Source organism: Neopsephotus bourkii, unplaced genomic scaffold (genome assembly GCF_033783945.1).
Source record: "Neopsephotus bourkii isolate Nb327-2 ecotype Australia unplaced genomic scaffold, CSIRO-AGI_Nbou_v1 NB_1287, whole genome shotgun sequence".
NCBI classification, from domain to species: domain Eukaryota; kingdom Metazoa; phylum Chordata; class Aves; order Psittaciformes; family Psittacidae; genus Neopsephotus; species Neopsephotus bourkii.
This window is the reverse complement of record NW_026901771.1, coordinates 3,496,327-3,514,447: the sequence shown is the minus strand read 5'-3', so window position 1 is coordinate 3,514,447 and position 18,121 is coordinate 3,496,327. Positions and strand designations below refer to the sequence as shown.

At 42.5% G+C, this 18,121-nt stretch overlaps 1 protein-coding gene and 1 long non-coding RNA gene across 3 annotated transcripts in view; one reads left to right on the top strand and one right to left on the bottom strand.

The window, feature by feature from the left end:
* FAM131B (family with sequence similarity 131 member B) overlaps positions 1-15,214 on the top strand; it is a 26,394-nt gene extending 11,180 nt beyond the window's left edge. Inside the window, exons 2-7 of one of the 2 annotated variants that reach the window (XM_061365482.1) lie at positions 8,136-8,245; positions 9,380-9,415; positions 11,526-11,614; positions 12,175-12,386; positions 12,701-12,844; positions 13,263-15,214. In XM_061365482.1, coding sequence (XP_061221466.1) covers positions 8,136-8,245; positions 9,380-9,415; positions 11,526-11,614; positions 12,175-12,386; positions 12,701-12,844; positions 13,263-13,801 — 1,130 coding nt within the window. In that variant the 3' untranslated portion in view covers positions 13,802-15,214. Of the gene's footprint in view, positions 1-8,135; positions 8,246-9,379; positions 9,416-11,525; positions 11,620-12,174; positions 12,387-12,700; positions 12,845-13,262 lie in introns of both variants that reach the window. The other variant, XM_061365483.1, reaches the window with a different exon arrangement.
* Positions 14,631-18,121, bottom strand: LOC133218754 (uncharacterized). The gene is made up of 3 exons (XR_009727255.1): positions 18,034-18,121; positions 15,893-15,986; positions 14,631-14,772 (listed from the first exon to the last, which is right to left on the bottom strand). It is a non-coding gene; the product is annotated as an uncharacterized LOC133218754 (long non-coding RNA).

The window sequence follows — 18,121 nt, the reverse complement described above, 5'->3', positions numbered from 1 at the left end:
CCTTGAAGGAAAAGTTGCTGCATCATTTCTGACGACCTCTGCAGCTATTCAGGCACCTAGAACTCCCTCTTATCCCAGCTAGTAGCCAGGAGGTGGCTGTTAGCACACAGGTAGGCTCTCCAAGCAGGAAGCACTGCCTTCCTGGGGGGAGGTTGCTATTTGCCTGCTTATCAACTGTTTCCAAAGATGCGATGAGACCTCTTGACTCAGTTGGCTTGGTCAGAGGAAGTAGCTATATAGGTGTCTTGGTTGACTCCTGTGTCTCAGGTCTTGGTACCAGAGGGAGAAGAGGCATGTCAGCGGAATTAAACCCACATGACTACACACAACTTCAGTTCTGTGAGCAGCAGGCCCATCACACCCTAATAGACAATACAGAGGAAGGACTTTACGGTGATTGGAGTAGCAATGGCTGGAATAGGGTCCCCACAAAATAGTCATTAGCCATTCTGTTAAACACTTTCTCCTGGTTGAGGGACCAGGAGGAGAAGAGTTAATGACAGTAATCTGTGCTGAGGAGAAATACTGTGCAGCAGTCCCTCCCTTTGCAGAGGTCCCAGTTTTGGGGGCAGAAGAACTTTCATGCATTTCTCTCATGAGAAACAAAGCTGTTCAGAGCTGAGCGGCTCAGAGGGGCAGTCTTGGAGAGCCTGGAGTGGAGCTTTGTTACTGGCTGTGTGTCAGGGAGTTTTTGAGATCTCAGCCACAGTAGGAAGGGGCTCCAGTGAGTTCTGATCAGCCACAGGCAAATGGAGAAATAAATGTTATCCAAACAAAAACGGGCTTGCACACAAAGTCCTTCCTCCTTCTTGCCTCTGCTCTGTATCAATGTGAGGAGCAGTATCCTTTGCAAGGATGCAAACAGCGGTTTTTGTCACCTCACTTCTGGATAAAGTAAATACCGTGATACATCTCACAAAGGAGCTGGATCTGAAACTAGGCAAAGTCTGGAACTGTTGGGTTGCCCTATGTGAATCATGTGCTGGTGTTTTGAACAGGCTCTTGTCCCGCTTCTTCCTCCAACTTGTGCTGCTGGCTAGGGGACGGTGGTGGGCCCAAAGGTGCAGCAGTGAATTGCCTTGGCCTGTTGATACCACCTTGACAGTGGCGTTGGCCACCCTACAGAGGGGGACCAGGAGCGTTCCTGAGGTGAGAAAGGTGGATTGTGATCTGCCGGTTGACTCCCAAGGAGTATTTAGGATAGTTCTTCTTTAGGAAATAGAATTAATGAACAAAGGTCCAACACTAATGTTTTGATTCCTGACTGGAAACACTAGAGATGGTAGAGAGGAAAGTATGGGACATAGGTGTCACAACTCACGGTATTCTTACGCTCTAGGACAGTGCCCATGTGACGTGCTGGCCACAAGAGATTAAACACATATGGAGAGCAACATATGAAATAGCCTAATTCGTATTGCTTCTGTAATGTTGGCTATAGGTCAGCAAAAAAGGGCCTTGGTTCATACTGACTTTTTCATACTTACTGTGCTGAATGAGGCCCCTGGGGACACATTCCTTGCACTTCAGAGAAGCAGTGAAGAATGAGGATAAATCCGTCGCCGCTGTTCATGCTGACTGATACTGGTTCTGCAAATGAGACAGGGCTTTGATTTTTTTGTTTTAATTGTATTAATTGGGTGTATTTCGTTTTACAGTACCTCCTTAGCTTAAATTACATGATTGCTTCTCAGAACACAACTGCCAGTGTCTAACATTAGGTTTTCTGTTCATCTCCTTTTAGTTACAAGGACATGGTATGCAGTAGCCTTTAGTATTGGCTTGAAAGTGTTTCCTAAACAGCTCTAAAAAGGGGCCTACCTGCAAAAAGAGGCAGAATGATCTGGCAAAGAATTTAGATTACCCAAATCCAAAGCAAAGATCCTGAGAGCTGCCCACTTGATTCCGAATCTTACAGACATCTCAGAGCTGTAGGCATTTTCATTCTTGATCAAAACCTTTAAAGAAGACATTCATCTTGAGGAGACCATTTCTCTGCCTTGGTGAGCAACAAACTGTTCAGGCCTATCTTACCCATGAAAACAGACTTCTTTTCTGTTCATCTTCCACAAGCTGTTTGTAGGTGCCTGTTGGTAGGTGCCAGCAGCAGATAACTAAGTTCCTTATGCAACACAAGCTAGAATACTTATGCAGCTATGTGAATAACTCAGGTTAATTGATTTCTCGGCTTTACCTGGAAGAATTTGAATGCTTCCATCTGGGGTTCACCTCAGAGACAGTTCACCTGACAGATCTATTTCTTCCTTGATGTTGACCTTTTGGCTGGCTTTGAATGGATCTGTAAAGCATTCAGGGAGGGAAAAGGTTTCTATGATTATGCTGTCCATCCCTCAGTCCTTTCTAGCAGCTTCAACGCTTGTATTTCAACAAGATTTGACAGGACATGGTGATGCTGTGTTTGACAAAGATGCTGTACTCCCACGAGATTTATGAAAATTGATATCGGGGAAAGAACAATGTAAAGACTGATCGTAATTACTGCAATTACATTTGTTGTTTTCTTACTCGTTCAGGGGAAAGAAGGGAATGCAAAAGAATAATTGACCATTTACTCTAAATATTGATCTTTACCAACATTAACATTGGCTACCAGTATTGAATGATCATGTTTCTACTCTGTGCTAGAAAGTAAACCTTGAGAAACAAGAAAGTTTGCTAACAGTGGATAATAGGGGTAGTGGAAATTAATTGTTTAATTAGTATTTTTCTTAATTGGCATGACACATCAGAAAGCAATTGACACAAATACATGTTTGGTATATGGCGTACACCTTCACCAGCATCATGTCAAGAAGTTAAAAGTAGAATTTAAGACTCTAAAGTTATATTTGTCTACTTAGTGTGGAACAAAAGAGAAGATAAATTAGAGATGTTTAGCATCGAGCACGTAAGTTACAACAAAATAGATTATTAAAAGATCCTGTATAGATGCAGATGCCTAGTTCAAGCATGTACTTTCTTAAATGAACAAATTACAGGCAGAGGTACAAAATATAGTATCAGCAAATACACGGTGGTAATAGAAATGGATAAAATTTGGATAAAAACCCAAAAGAATGGACTTGCTTAGATGAAGTAACACATATTTCAAAACAAGGTGAATTTCCTGTCATCACGGAAATGCAAAGAAATGGAAAATATGTCCAACTAAGAAAATCTGTGTCTTCATAGTAAATTAATGTGGCAAAATGAGCTACTGAACAAGGAAAAAAGTAACAATATTAGATCAGCAAGGTGGATGCAGTCATCCAGATGATTTCTTGGATGTTTCCAGCGTTCATCAAAATGATCATTACTTCGTATTACTTGGGAATGCTTAATACACACATTTTCTATTATCTGAGAGTCCAAAGTTATGATACTAAAAAAAAAGTGGGGAAAAGGATATTTTCTTTCCCCATTTTTTTTCCTCTTTAAATGTTTTTAATCTTAATTATTTAGAAAAGCACAATTTTAAAATAAATCTTAATTTTTACCATAACAGTATTGTAACAGAAAAAGGGATGGTGTTTCTTCCCCAGAGGCTTAGAGGACTGGAGCTGGAACCTTGCTTCAGTTGTGATGGAGGCATCTTTTTCTGATGGGTGTTTGTCAGAGCTTTTTTATCAAATTTGTGTTAAAAATACAAAGCAACCCTGATTTGCAAGCAGTGCAGCTTAATATATTTCAGCTGCTTTGATTTTCTCTCCCTGCTTCATGTAATTAGCTTCCTACATCTTCTTCAGTCATCTACTGAGCCTTCCAAAGCAAGAGTGGATTTTGTGATGTTAAAAAAGACCCAAACAAATAATACTTTTCTTTTAAATCAAGAAACCTTTAAAAAGTTCAAGGAAAAGGAAAGCCCTCTATATCCGTCCTATACACACCATACAGAAACAATGACACGAAAACTTTCAGCATCTCATTTCAGAACATTTCAACAGGAAATTCAGTAGCATTTATTTGTGAAAATCCCACTTTAAAATCAGCTTTATGACCCTCTCATGTTTCAAAGTGCTTCTCAGGTCTATATGGAGAAGGGCAAATACTGTTTTCTAAGAGATGATTGGTGATAGAATTACAAATGGAATAGTCATGACGATTAGCAGAAGCTGGAATGGAAGTTGGCTGAGAAAAGAAATTGTATTGGAGAAGAAATGTGCCATTGCAAAAGCAGGAAACACATCATACTAATTGAAAAAAGAGGTTGGATAAAAACAATACTAAAATATAATGTTCTGCCTTCAGTTTCTCCTTTTTTTTTAGCTCCCCTGTCCATACTTCTTTCTGATTTTTCTGGGTTTTTTCCCTTTCATGTGTCAGAGCAGAACTTGATCTTTCATGTCTGTGGATTAATGACTTGACAGACTTTGGGCCTGTCAAGTTGCATGTATTGAGCACCAGGCTTCATGTAGTTGCTTTTGCTATTCCTAACAGTAAAAAGAAAGAAGAAAATCAAACGCTAACCTTTATCCAACTTTCAGTAAGAGGAAGTAACCTTGCCCCAGGCCCAATGCCAATTAGAATCCAGACATCTTTTAAACCACAGTGTGTGATGGTGTTAATGCTTCGGCAGATATCACTGCATTTAAAAACATTTATTAGTTATCTTATTCCAATATATTTATTTCTTCCTTACTACTTGTGGAACTGTTTAGACCAAGAATTTTCAATAATTAGTCTTTACAGTGCACACAAGATCACATATTATTAATTTTCTTCCCTTGTCTAGGTAATTTCAGCTGGAGAAAACCAGTAATAGAGAAATTTTGTAGGCCTTCAGCTCAGCTGTTATGGAAGAGGTGTGGATTTTGAGACAAATAATTGTTTGATGTTAATGTTCTTCAATCATTTGATGCCACGATCTGCCAGCATGATGCTAATGTTTTCCACAGTCTAACACTTGATGGAAACCATCAGTGGTTTAGCAGAATTAGGAACAAAGGTTGAGTATCACTTGCCAAACTTTGGGTCTGTCAAGTTGCATGTGTTGAGCACCAGGCTCAATGAAGTTGGTCTGTCTCTTTGGCTAAGGAGGGGGTCTTTGCACTTCATTTGTAGAGCAGTGCTGCAGCCTGTTTTGGACTATGTGTCAGGATGTCTGTCTAGACTTACAGGAGAGCCACAGCATTATGCTCAGAAACAGCTGAGAGGACAGGGAATAAATCTAGGGTAAATGGAGATAAAACAGGCATGACACTGCTACCTGCACTGAAGGCAGGTATAACTTCTTCTGTATTCTATACATTCTGTATTCTTCTGTATTCTATATTCTTCTGTATAACTGCCTTCTGCTATGGAGAGGTGTAACCTCTCCTGCTTCTCCAGTCTCTCCAGTTCCTGGCACTTAGACTTCCATCACAAAACCTGCACCCAGACTAGAATGTCCTTCATGCCAGAAAATAGAAATGGAATTTAACAAGAAGACAGGACAGTCTGCATAAAATAAGCACAGGGCACAGCCAGACAACCCTACTGATCAGCAATGTGTTTACATGCTCCCAGCCCCTTTTATCCCTTTTTGTCTATTTTCTCACACTTGTTTCTCTCCAGACCACCTAGATCCCTCTGCTTTGCCTGCTGTTGGTTCTTCCTCTAATCATCACATAAATCTAGTGCAATCCCCAAATGCTCTTCTCCTGCTTCCCATAGTAGGTCCCATACCCCTAAGGCAGGAACTACCCCAGTCAGTTACAAAAATGAATCTGAAAGCCTCTCCCCCTGACTGATCTTGATAGGCTTTCTCCTTGACTATGGGGTTGAGGCTCTCTTGGGACAGCCCTAGGAAGGACCCAGAAAGGGTGTCTCTTCCTCTTAGTCTGCAAGCTGTGTTCCCATGTGTCATCATCCCACTGTGCTCCTCTGGGCATGTGGAGATGGGCCTTTGGTGGGCTGATGGCTCCTGGAATGGGAATTATATCAGAATTAAATAACTGAGCTCAGTAAGGCCAGATGCATGCATGTCCTTGTGAAGAAAATCAGTCAAGAGGATCACAGCCTTGAAAGGTGGTCTTTGTTGTGCTCATCATAGCCATGTCCTACCTGCTTCTGAAGTTTGGCTATGTCTGACGTCTGTGGTTACCTTTATAGCATACAGTACAGGAATCGCCTGTCAAGTTCCCTGCAGCTTAGGAAAGAGCAGCTTTACTCCACCTGGTCAGAGACATAGGGGGGATGCTATTAAAGTATTTGGCTCTAGTTAACCTGATGAGCAGAAACATACTTCACATGTGAAATATGCCTTGTTGGTTTGGGTTTTAATTCAGAAAGAGATGTGAAGGTGTGGTAGACACCAATTCAGATTTGCTTTCTCCTGGTTATCATCTCACTGTATTTAGCCTTTCTAAGGGACCAAATTATTTCTGTTGCATTTTAAATTGTAGTTGATGGGTGCCTCAGGTTTCCCACCAGTAAGTGCCTCCATGCTTCCTGCAGGCCCTGTGGAGCACAGCATCTCTTGACTGCCAGGAGATTTCAGTCCAGGAAGTGGGTGATGAGCCATTGTAAACATGCTAGAATGAGCAAGGGGGTTTGCATGTGTCTGTGAAGGCAAAATCTGCTATAAAGAGTAAATAGAAAGCTAAAAGCTGATGACTATAGAACAATCACACGCAATGGCATGTATTCCAAATACACTAGATACTGCTGAATCAATCGCAGGAATAGACAGTCACTTTAGGAGCTGTATTTCTTGCCAGGTTCCAAAAGGCTCCAGTTTATACACAGTACAACCTTCCCTCTGTGACATGGAAGTCAATAACCTTTAACAAAGCTTGATGATGGTACAAGTAATTGCTAACTGGATAGAGCAGTTTTGGTTACTTAGCTGAATATTTAAAGTGTGCTTCTTTGCATTTAGTTTTCATTACAATTTAATCTTATTTCTACAGTTTCATTACAATTTAATCGTATTTTTATCTTTACTAATTCAATTTTATAATTTCTATTTTATGTTAGTAATATTTAATCAAATACCTTAAGTTGTATTAAAACATGTGTAAAATCAAATGGCACAGTCTCTGCTTTTGCATGGGTGACAATCCCAGAAAGCTGTGCAAAGTGCTTAGGGATCTGAGTGAACAAACAGCTGAGTGTGAGGCTCTCCTGTGAGGTTGTGGCAGAATGGGTTAATTTGAAGAGCAGCAGTAAGTAACTATTTTTAGGTTTACATACATTACTGTGCGTGCTTTTATGTCCACGTTTTAAAGAACTGAAGCATTTGAGATGTCTTTCAAAAAGAGAGACAAATTTTTTAAGGGGACTGGAAAAGTGCTCAACAGTAAGAAATCTGATGATCTCAGTCTGTTTTGTTTGTCAAGAGGACAAGCAAGTGTATAAATAACTTCCCTGAAATGTAATGGTGGGTATTAAAAAGGTCTTTAATCTTGCTGAGAACAGCAAAGCAAGGGCACCAGCAGCTCTAAGCTGGTGTCAGACCAATTCAAATTATAAAGGAGAAATGCCTTTTTAAGTGATGATGGTTTAATACTGGAATAGAGTATCAAAAGAGTTGGTTCTTTCTCAAGTCACACATCATGACTGGATTTTTTCTTTCTGAGGAGCTGTAGCCAAACATACATTATGCTTGAGAAAAACACAAATGACCAGTCTTCATATACGATCACAGAATCACAAAATAGTTAGGGTTGGAAAGGACCTTAAGATCATCCAGTTCCAACCCCCTGCCATGGACAGGGACACCTAACACTAAACCACACTCTGTCCAGCCTGGCCTTGAACACCACCAGGGGTGGAGCATTCACAACTTCCTTGGGAAACCCATTCCAGTGCCTCACCACCCTTACAGTAAAGAATTTCCTCCTTATATCCAATCTAAACTTCCCCTGTTTAAGTTTTAACCCGTTACCCCTTGTCCTATCACTACAGTCCCTAGTGAAGAGTCCCTCTCCAGCATCCTTATAGCCCCCCTTGAGATACTGGATGATACGGAGATAACTGAGTGAAATATAATAGTTGATGATGTACAGGTAGCCTCATTAAAATCAGAATGTTTGGTTTAAGATTCTTGTGGCCTAAAACTCAGTGATTCTCCTGTATGCTGAGCTGAGCTGGCTTAAGACTTCTAGAACAAATTATAGTGTTATTCAGAAGCCTGACTGGATGTGTTCCCACAGGAAACGAGGTGATTGCAGTAGACTGGAAAGGACTGAAAGATGTGGACCAAATCAATATGGACAGCACCAGTTCACTGCATGGCAGCAGCTTCCATCGACCTTCCACTGAGGTGAGAGCCTGTCCCACACCCAGTTACTCATGGGGATCGGAAAGTTTCAGTTCTTTCTGAGCTCAGAAATGGGTGTTGTGCATTACTGAGGCAGCCTGGGAGAGGACCAGAATACCACCATGCACTCAAGGATCAGACTTTCATATCTGTGCAGTTTGGCTTGCACTGAATAGAGTTGAGTCACTCCCTTTACAATATCCACAGTGAGAATTTGGAAATGAAAGTGCTTTTAACCACTCATGACCGGAGTGGAAAAGAACATGGAAAAAACTGTGGCAGTTCTGACAAGCCTGTAGGTCTTCAGTCCTTGAATAATGGATTCATTGAAATGTCCAGCACAATGTCCACCCCAGCTTCCTCAGTACACCTAAAATCTGTTGAAGAAACACAGTTGTATCCATTTTGATATTAGGGATGCACCCCCTAGTAACTCGCTGCCAACTGATTTACCACACAGCATCTCAGGGGCTGATTCATTTGCTGTTCTGAATTACTGCAGCTTCTTCAATCTTAGATACCTGAATTTTCAGCCCTGTAAGGCTCAGAGTATGCAGTCATGATGAATAAAAAGGTCAAAGCTATTTGAAACACATAATATTTGAGGAATCACAAATGACGTTCACAAATAGCATGAGCAAATAAGACACAATTTGTCAAACTTTTCAAAATGCTAATGTATAGATATTTTTATTTCCTCATTATTCCTTGGTGGCTTGGAATGTAGCTGCAAGAAACTTGGGTATCAACGAGCATAAACTATACCTCAGTGAACATCTTATGTGAATGCGTACCATAGGTGTAACTGATTCATCTAAATTTTCCTGAGCATCCACATCCCCAAAGCCGAGATGGTGAGATACGAGCCCTCCCAGCTGAAGGAAATGCACTATGAATTGGTACTGTAATGGCTGATATGTGAAACGGATCTAGTTTGTGCAGGGAAAATGTGTTGGAATGGACAAACTGAAATACATGAGAAAATAATCCCAGCAGAAATAAGTCTGTAACTTCCTGTATTATACTCAAAATACACAGGTAGTTTAGCTCCTCCTTGTGTCAGCCTCAAAGTGATGCATCTTGATGTTTGCAACTTGTTTGTTACATTAACATGATCTCATTCTGTGCTTTCTTTAGCAAACACGGACAGATTTTTCCTGGGATGGTATCAATGTGAGTATATGCCACACCACTGTTCACATTTCTAGTTACAGCAAGACCAGGATTTGCCTGCCATTGGGTACAGTGGAGACCAGAATGGAAACATAGAATCACAGAATAGTTAGGGTTGGAAAAGACCTTAAGAGCCACTGAAATTCTGGGAATTGTCTGTAACTTGGAGAATGGTGATGAATTCTTATTTTCCTCTGGGTCCTTTGCTGTCGCGCAGGCATTTAGGTCTGCAGGTGACTATGAGATTGACTTTGTCCTCTTTGGGACTAATGTGTGTCATTTTGTAGGTTTATTTTTGAGATTTAGGGGCACTGATAGATAAAAAAGGAGTCTGTCCAGCATGTTGAAAAGAATCAGGACTCTTTGTTTAAAGCATCATTTGATCTTCTTCAGGATAGGGGGAGAAAGGTGTCCCTCATTTTCAGCTGCATACAACTGTAAAAGAATTCTTAATGTCCCCTGATGGAGATGCTCATTAGCAGCTAACTCTGGTGAGCAAGCAGAAGAAGAAACAAGCAAACATTTAAAAAACACATCTTTTGCTCTTAATACCTATGCCATGAAAAAAATGGTTTTATGTGATTCATTTTCACTAATGCAAAAGCACCATCCAAAAACTGAAATCATGCTTATTAGTGCTACCAAACTATTTTTTATGCTCGGGAGAAAATACAGATTAGCTTGATAGTTTTGTACTCTTGGAAAGGCAGGATTAGAAGCTCCATTTTTGTTGGCTGTCACTTTCTGGTTCCCTGTGGTTTGCAAGCACTTGTGACACTGCATATCGAGGGGCCTCATGTTTATAACTAGCCCCCAGCCTACTGACATCTCTTTCCTTGTGGCACTTATGGCTTTGGATCTTTTGCTTAGAAAAACAGTTTTGTGCAGGAAAGTAATGGTGTATGCAGCAACTGCCTAGAAGAAATTTGTCAGTTTTCCTTCACTGCACCCCTGACTAGGTGAAAACAAGGTGCACAGAGTCAGCTCTCTCATAATGTAGCTCTTTCTCAGTGTAATGTCATAAATCTTTCGTGATATCAAAGCTGGTTTATGAATTTTCTTCATTCCCCTTCATTCCTGCCTTTGTGTCCCAGCTCTCCAACCTCATAGTGGTAGATACCTTCTGCAGCTTCTTTTCTGGGCTGGTTCCATGAGGTGGCTCACAGCACAGCCCCAAGGCTGTCTTGAAACAAATGGGTGGATTCTGAACAGCAGTGCCCAGGCAGGAACGACCAGTGAGGGCATAAATAGTTCTTCAACCAGCTTCATCACTAAAGGAAATATATCGTGGAACAAGGGCGGTATTCTCACTTGTTACTGTTCTTCCCCTGCTTCCTGAGCTCTTAAGTTCACATGTTACACACAGACATTCCTAGCTCCAAAGTTACGGGATGCCTTAGCTGCTGCGTTTACACTCAGTTTCTGGATCAACTCTTCACGTGCAATGCCTGGCATCTCTGACAAATCCTGGTGAGGGATTGTGTTTTATGATGATGCTTGTAACTGCTGCCTGTCTCAATAGTTTCCTATCCTTGTTATTCAGGGACTGAGGATGAACATGGGGAAGAGAGTAAAGGGAATTAAGCAGAGCTGTAGACCTCATTTCTTTACAAGTAGTGGTAGGTGCTCAAAACAGGATGCATCACTGCTACAGTCACATTCACTGTATTAAGACCATATGAGAAGAAATAAAAACCAAAAGTAACATAAAAATTAATATGTATAGTATGAAGCATTACTGTGTCATGCCTATCACAGTGTCAGCTCCCCATTTTAAGTTCCCTGAATTATCCATCAGCCATGTCTCACATCTTTTAACAGAGCTGGGAACAGTGCAGCATGTCTATAGAGGACTGGCAGCAGCCGAAGGAAGCTTCTCACTGGCTACTTCTGCATCTCCACTGACCTTGCCTCACTCAGTCCCAATGCTATGCAAGATCAAGTCCTTGTTAAATAGCGTCTAATTTTTCCTTCCCTTCTTTTGTTTTTTCTTATTGCTTGCTTCTGCTCCACATCTTCCCTTTACCTTCTGGAGTCCTTGTACTTATTTCTCACTTAAATTTGCTTTCTCTTCTCTGTATGTAATTTCTCATATTCTCTCTCTTTTCAGCTCTCCATGGAAGATACGACCTCCATCCTCCCCAAACTGAAACGCAACTCCAATGCTTATGGGATTGGGGCTTTGGCTAAATCATCTTTCTCTGGTGAGGTCCTCGAAATTTACCTTTATCCTTGCCAGCCTTTGTGCTTCTTCACATATCCCTCTGTTGCTCTCCCAACTGCTCCTTTCTGAGTCTTGCCTTTTTGAGGCCTTAGAGGACCGCTACGGTTCTAGATACTGAAATCTCTTAGTTGTTGCCCTTTCAAAGAGCAGCTTTGTCTTAATTCCTGTCAGCTTTGCACCATGCACCCCAGCTCAGACATCTTCAATTGCTTACCCTCAAACAGCGTTGGGATTAACCCCATTTTTTATTTCTCAGTTTGTTCACTTCCAGGCCTCATCCTTTATGCCCAAATCTGTCTTAAATGGATTCTAGGCAAGGAAGGAAATTGGCTTTCATATTTGGGGTTTCCCTTTTTCCTCCTTCTAAGAGCCAGATCAAGGAAAGATGGAGAGGGATGCAGTGAAAGGTGGGAGACACCCAACCCCAGGCATGAACCCTGTCAGGAAAGGAGGGGAGAAACTCCACTTCCATGAGAGGTGAACAGTGTGGCAGCCAACCCTGGAGCTGTGTAATAGCCCCTCCTTGTTTTCTAACGTCTGGCCCCTTAGGGATATCTCGCAGCATGAAGGACCATGTCACAAAGCCAACAGCTATGGGCCAAGGCCGGGTGGCTCACATGATTGAATGGCAAGGCTGGGGCAAAGGTAACAGCCAGCAACAGCAGCACACGCATGAGACAGCACGCAAAGACGCTGATGCCTACTCAGATCTGAGCGACGGTGAAAAGGAAGCCCGGTTCCTTGCAGGTAGCACTAACTTCTTGGCATGTGGGTTGGATTGGTTGGGATCTCCCAGAGCAGAAACCTTGAGAAACCAAAGTGTAGGAGCCTAGAGCCTGTGGATGGTTCACATGGCTGAAGGAGAGAGAGGCTGTGGTTGGAGTATTGCCAATAGAATGCAGAGGTGGAGAGGGTGAGGGCCAATTGTGGGTGATGGGTGTTGCTGAGGTAGGATGGGACATGCTGAGTGGGACAGTGTGAAGAGATGAGATTAAAGAGTGTGATGAGAAGTAGAGGCTTTCACACATCCCTGCTTCCCGTCCCTGTCTCCTTTGGCACAGGAGTGATGGAACAGTTTGCTATTTCTGAGGCAACTCTCATGGCCTGGTCCTCCATGGATGGTGAGGATGTGAGTGTAAACTCAAACCAGGAGAACCCAGCAGGCAACTACTCTGAGAATTATCAAGAGCTAATGGAAAGCCAAGGTGAGCTCTGGTGCCTCTTGCTAGTCTTGGAACACCCTTTCCCTCCTCTTGTTTTCTATTGCCCTATTTCCCTCTATTCTGTTTTATTCTGTAGCCTCAATTTTTGTGTTTTCGATAGAGCAGAGGCATCACCTATTTGTGGAGCTGTCAAAGGAATCTAGTATTAACAGGGAGGCTCCAAAGCCCAGTTCCTTTGCCTTTTTGGGGCACAACTGTGGAAAGCTGCCAGCTCTTGCAGTCAAGTGTGGGTATAACCAAGTTCATCTGCCTACTGCCTAGAAGTGGCTTTTCCTCTCCTCTAAAGGATTTATCTACCCCGTACAGTACAGTGTCATGCACAGGCACATAAGCTATCTGTATAAGCCAGCTTGGCTTAGACAAAGTGTCTAACTGTGTTCTTTCTCTCCTTCACTTGCAGAGCATATGGCCCAGACGCAGTATGATAGTTGGCCTCACTCCTACGTCTCACAGGGCATGTATTGCTTAGGTTCATCCGATGCCTGGGAGACCAGTGACCAGTCCCTCATTGCTTCCCCAGCAACTGCCTCCTACTTAGGCCAGAATTTTGATGAATCCCAGACAAACCTTCAGGAAAGCATTTTGATTCAGAGCAGCCTTCTCCAGCAGCAGCAGCTGCAGCAACAGCGGCAGGAGCAGAACTTCATCCAGAGCACAGGGCTGGTCCACGTGTGGCCCCTGCAGACTGCTCAGTGTGGGGCAGAGTCCAGCACGTACATGGAGGACCACATTGAGGATGAAGGGAACCCACAGCTGGAGAAGGCTCCTCTCCTAAACAAGAAGCCATCTCCAGAGGAGGATGATGCAGTGTGCCGGGACCTGGAATCGCTGTCTCCTCGAGAGGAGATGGAACATGCTGCACTGAGCCGCAAAGTCTCAGATGTCACCTCCTCTGGGGTGCAGTCCTTTGATGAGGAAGAGGGGGAAACAAACAACTGATGCTTTCTGTGAAGTTCTTATCACTGCTGAACCAAGAAAGGGGTGGCAAGGGATGAAATTACAGGGATTCTCCAGCTCCCCACACTTCTGAGCAGACACATATTCCCTTCCTGACATTGAATTATTTTTTTAAACAAGAGGAAAATCTCAACGTGATGGACACATGAAGACCTTTCCTTCCCCTCTACCATGGACACACGGTTTTGATTTTCATTGCTCTGGGCAACACGTGAGGTGCTTGGAGAGGTCTGGATTGGTAAATAATTTCTAAATCTTTTTAATACAAAGTCTTGACTGTGGATACAAACTCTTCTGGTACTGGGGATGTTGCTGACGAAACAGACATGGTATAGAGAGCAGCTGTGTGGCTAGAATCCATCTTGGCAGAATGGATGTTGCTCTGTGGACATGGTCCCCTTTGATAGAATATATGAGTATAAACTGGTTTAAAATGAAGATATGGCTTTACAAATATAGATTGCACTAGTATTTTGATTGTGGCTGATACAGAGGATAAGGCTGTATTTGATACAGACTGTCCTGAGGTGAAAGATTTGCTGGGTAACCAGATCCTCATTAGCACCTTGATATGAAATTGTAGGCTCGATGGATACAAACTGCACGCTGTGGGCACGGGTTGTGCTGCAGTACAGATGTTGTAGCTGTGTGCGCATGGCTCTGCTGTGGCATGGAAGAATGGATGCAGATATGAATCTAACCCTGCTCTCAGATATTCGTGCTTTGGTCTCTTTCATTTAATTGTTTCTTCCCTTGAAATTTCTACCTTCCCAGGAGCTGCAGGATCAGTGTGTCCTTCTGGCATTGGGCACTTGATGCCAGTGGAAAGGACTTTTTCAGCTATGGAGACAGTCATAAAACCTAAGTCTTATAGGGGCTTGAGGACATGTCCATCTTGGTGCTGCCGCTGTTGTATCCTTCTGTCTTTTCCCTTACCAGCAGTATGGGGAGACCTAGAGAACAGGCAGCAGATCCAGAAGCAGTGTGTACAGATATGAGATCACAGATATCCAGTTTACATTGGAGTTTTCAGTTTTGGGGTTTGTTTTTAACCTTTTTCTATTGCTGCATAAGTGTTCCTAACAAGTTAATAGTGGGAATGACCTGTACTCGAGTCATCACCTAATAGAGATACTGCACCTTTCCCATTTCTGCCTGTCCTCTGCAGTGCCAGTATAGCTGGAAGAAAAAGGAGCGAGATGAAGTTTTCTCCTCCTATTTATTTCTTCTTCCTGCTATATTTTCTTCTTTCGTTTTCCTACCCCCAAGCAATATGAATAATGCTCAGTACTTGGTCTGTTTGTTTTTCCGTTCCATCTCCTTTTTAGGACTGGAGAGAGCTGATTTCAGCTGTTTTACCTATTTGTACAGGTTCTATTTTTGGTTGTTGTTGTTGTTATTGTTAAAAAACAAGGTTCATTGACCAGGGGGAATTTGGTCTCTTGGAATTCCTTGCCATGTTTCTACAGACCTCCTTTTGAGGGAGAGGGGTTTTGAAAGGAAATGGAAAGAACTGTCTCCTTTCGAGCTCTCACCAGGAAATAAACAGGGGTAAAAGCAACCTAAAGAAATGGACAAGGCTATGGATTGTGCAGGAGGAGTGAACAGAACCAGCAGAAATTAACCAGGTGCTGAGTTTTAATTGCAATACCACTCGTAAGGAAGCATCAGCAAAACATGGGTTTAGGTCAGAGCTAGATCTGATGAGCTAGGGAAAGGAATTTGCCTGGGCACTGCCATACTGTCCCAGGGGCAACTCTTTCTCACTTACACTGACTGATATCTACTCTGTTTAATTCATGACACATTTGTCTGTTCTTTGCCTCCTCTTCAGGCTTTGTGCGTTGTTTGGATGACAGGAGAGTGCTACGTGCTTCTTCCCTGGTTCAGGTTTAGTCCCAGCATATTTGCAGGGAAGAATGTCTAGGGAGAATATAATGTGCCTGAAGTAATATCATCAAGAGTCAGAGTTCAGCCAGCACCTAGCAAGCAAAGCAGATGACATCCAGGAATTAAAGTATGAATGGGACTCTCAGGTAGACCTTTACCCCCCTCAGCTTTTTCCCCACTTACACAGGCAGCTGCATGAAGAGGGTCTCCTCTGTGAACACCCAAGTCTTTCCAGCCAAGTCTGCTTCAGCGGCTCTGTCTTCCCTCACTGTTGCACCTCTGAAGGAAAGACCTTAGGGATGTTTTAAGTATGACTGGTAATTTGGTGTAGATAAGAGATAAAGGATTTTGTGACCACTGTTTTTTACCCATTTGCTTGAGCATGTTCACACCTCTCTAAGGAGGTAGCTCTTCTCCTGAATGGTGACCTTTCAATGGCTCTTTAATGATGTTTACACACTGAAGTGCTAACCTCCCCTAGGCAGGAAGGCTTGATAAAGATTATCTCCTACAGCTCTTGCAGGGCCAGTGCTAGCTCATTGTCCTGAACTGGTTTGGGTCTAGCCATGGAGCAGGACCTAGGAAATCACAGTAGCCGGATCAGGGAGAAGGGGCAAGTGCCAGGAGCACCTCAGCATATGACAAATGAGTAAATGTTAAGTTTTCCTTATTTATTATTTATTTAAGGCTTCAGGGGAACAAAAATGGTTCAGCATGTTCCTTTTGGGAGAAGATTGAGGTGGCTTCTTGCTTTTTTTCCTCCAAACCAGTTTGTTCTCGTGTGCCTCTCCAGGACCAAACAGTAACTTTCAGAGTAGCTTCTAATGGTCCCTCTGTGTTGTTTACGAGACAAGTGGGTCAACTTGTCCATGGCTTCTTTTAATGTGGGCATGTGTGGTACATTTACTAAGATGTCTGATTGATGTCTAGAAGATGTATAACATCTCCGTCCAAGGCAGTGACAGGGAATTAGCCACATGGGAAAAAGTGTGGGGAAACAAAATTACCTTATAGGAGATTCTGTGGGGTTCAATAGGAAGACAAAACCTATTTGTAGAGTTTTCTAATCTCTGTGGAAAGAGATAGAAAATTATACCCTGCTGTGTAATACTGTAACTTGTGTGGATAGACTATCATTCAGACTGGTTTGAACACTACTCGCTATAAATATATTTCAAGCTTACTAAATTTGATACATTTCTTTTTTCATAAAGGTCTTGACTTTCTGTGAAAAATACAATTTCAGCCTTTTTCTGGTAAAAGGGAAAAAACAAACCCCCAAAAAAAGTAAAAAAAACCACCCCACAAACACAAACAACCCCCCAACCCCCCAGAAAACCAAAACCTCTCACCCAAATAGGCTGTTTACCATGACCTCCCTGCAGTCCAAAAGAGAAATATATCTACACTTGCCATGAGCTTGACTGGAGAGAGCAGGTCTGCCCATCCACACGTGCTACCCAAGTGAGCATCCTGAGCTGAACTAGAAAGGCAGTTTGAATCTCTTCGCAAATGGACAATGGTTTGTATAACCTGGCCTTTTCTTATGTAACAGACCTGCTGCTTGTGTGTATCCAAGATCAAAGAGAGGGACCTGGAACCTACTGTATGTTTCCCAGAAAAGCCGTTGTTAATATATAACTACACCTTTTCAAGCATATGGAAGGCACAGGTGCTCTTTGAGCAAAATTTGGCCTGCAGTTCTTTTATCCTGGTGAGGAGGAATGAGTTGGAGAGAGTACAGCCAAATACTCAGAGCCCAAATCACATTTGTGGGGCCTAAAATAAAAAGGAAAGGTAAGCTCAGTATCCCTGATCTGCAGTTACTAATAAACCGAGCCCTGCTGTTCGTGTACACAGACCCTTTGTAAAGCAGAGCTGCACAACCTAAAAAGGTGAGGTTTTCCTGAAAGAGTGGAGGTAGAAGATTCCCATCTTTCCCTCCAAGCCTTTCTCTTCAGCAGGAGCTTGTTGAAATTACTGTGCTGAACACAAAGGAAGGCTTAAACACAAGTGACCATAACTGAAATAAATCTCAGATTCCACTGCAAGCAAATTCTCTCTTGTTCCTTTTCCCATGATTGCTCCTATCTGACAAGTGACACTATTTCATCAGTTTTTCTTTTATATAGATCTTAAGCTTTTCTTACAAGCCTTGTGAGTTCTCTTAAACTCCATTACCTTAGGCTGTGGGGTGGAAAAGTCAACCTGTTTCTTTCTGTGCCTCTAAAATCATCTGCTTCCAGGAAGCTGCTGACAAGTCACCCACTTGCTTTTCCCCCTTTCATGATAGGCTTGCAGCAGAGAACAGGGTTTATCCGTACCTCTTATCAAGTGGTAAGCTGCTATGAAGAAGGCAGCTCTGTCCTGGCTGTGCTCACCTCCCATCTGTAATGGTTGTGCAGATGCTGG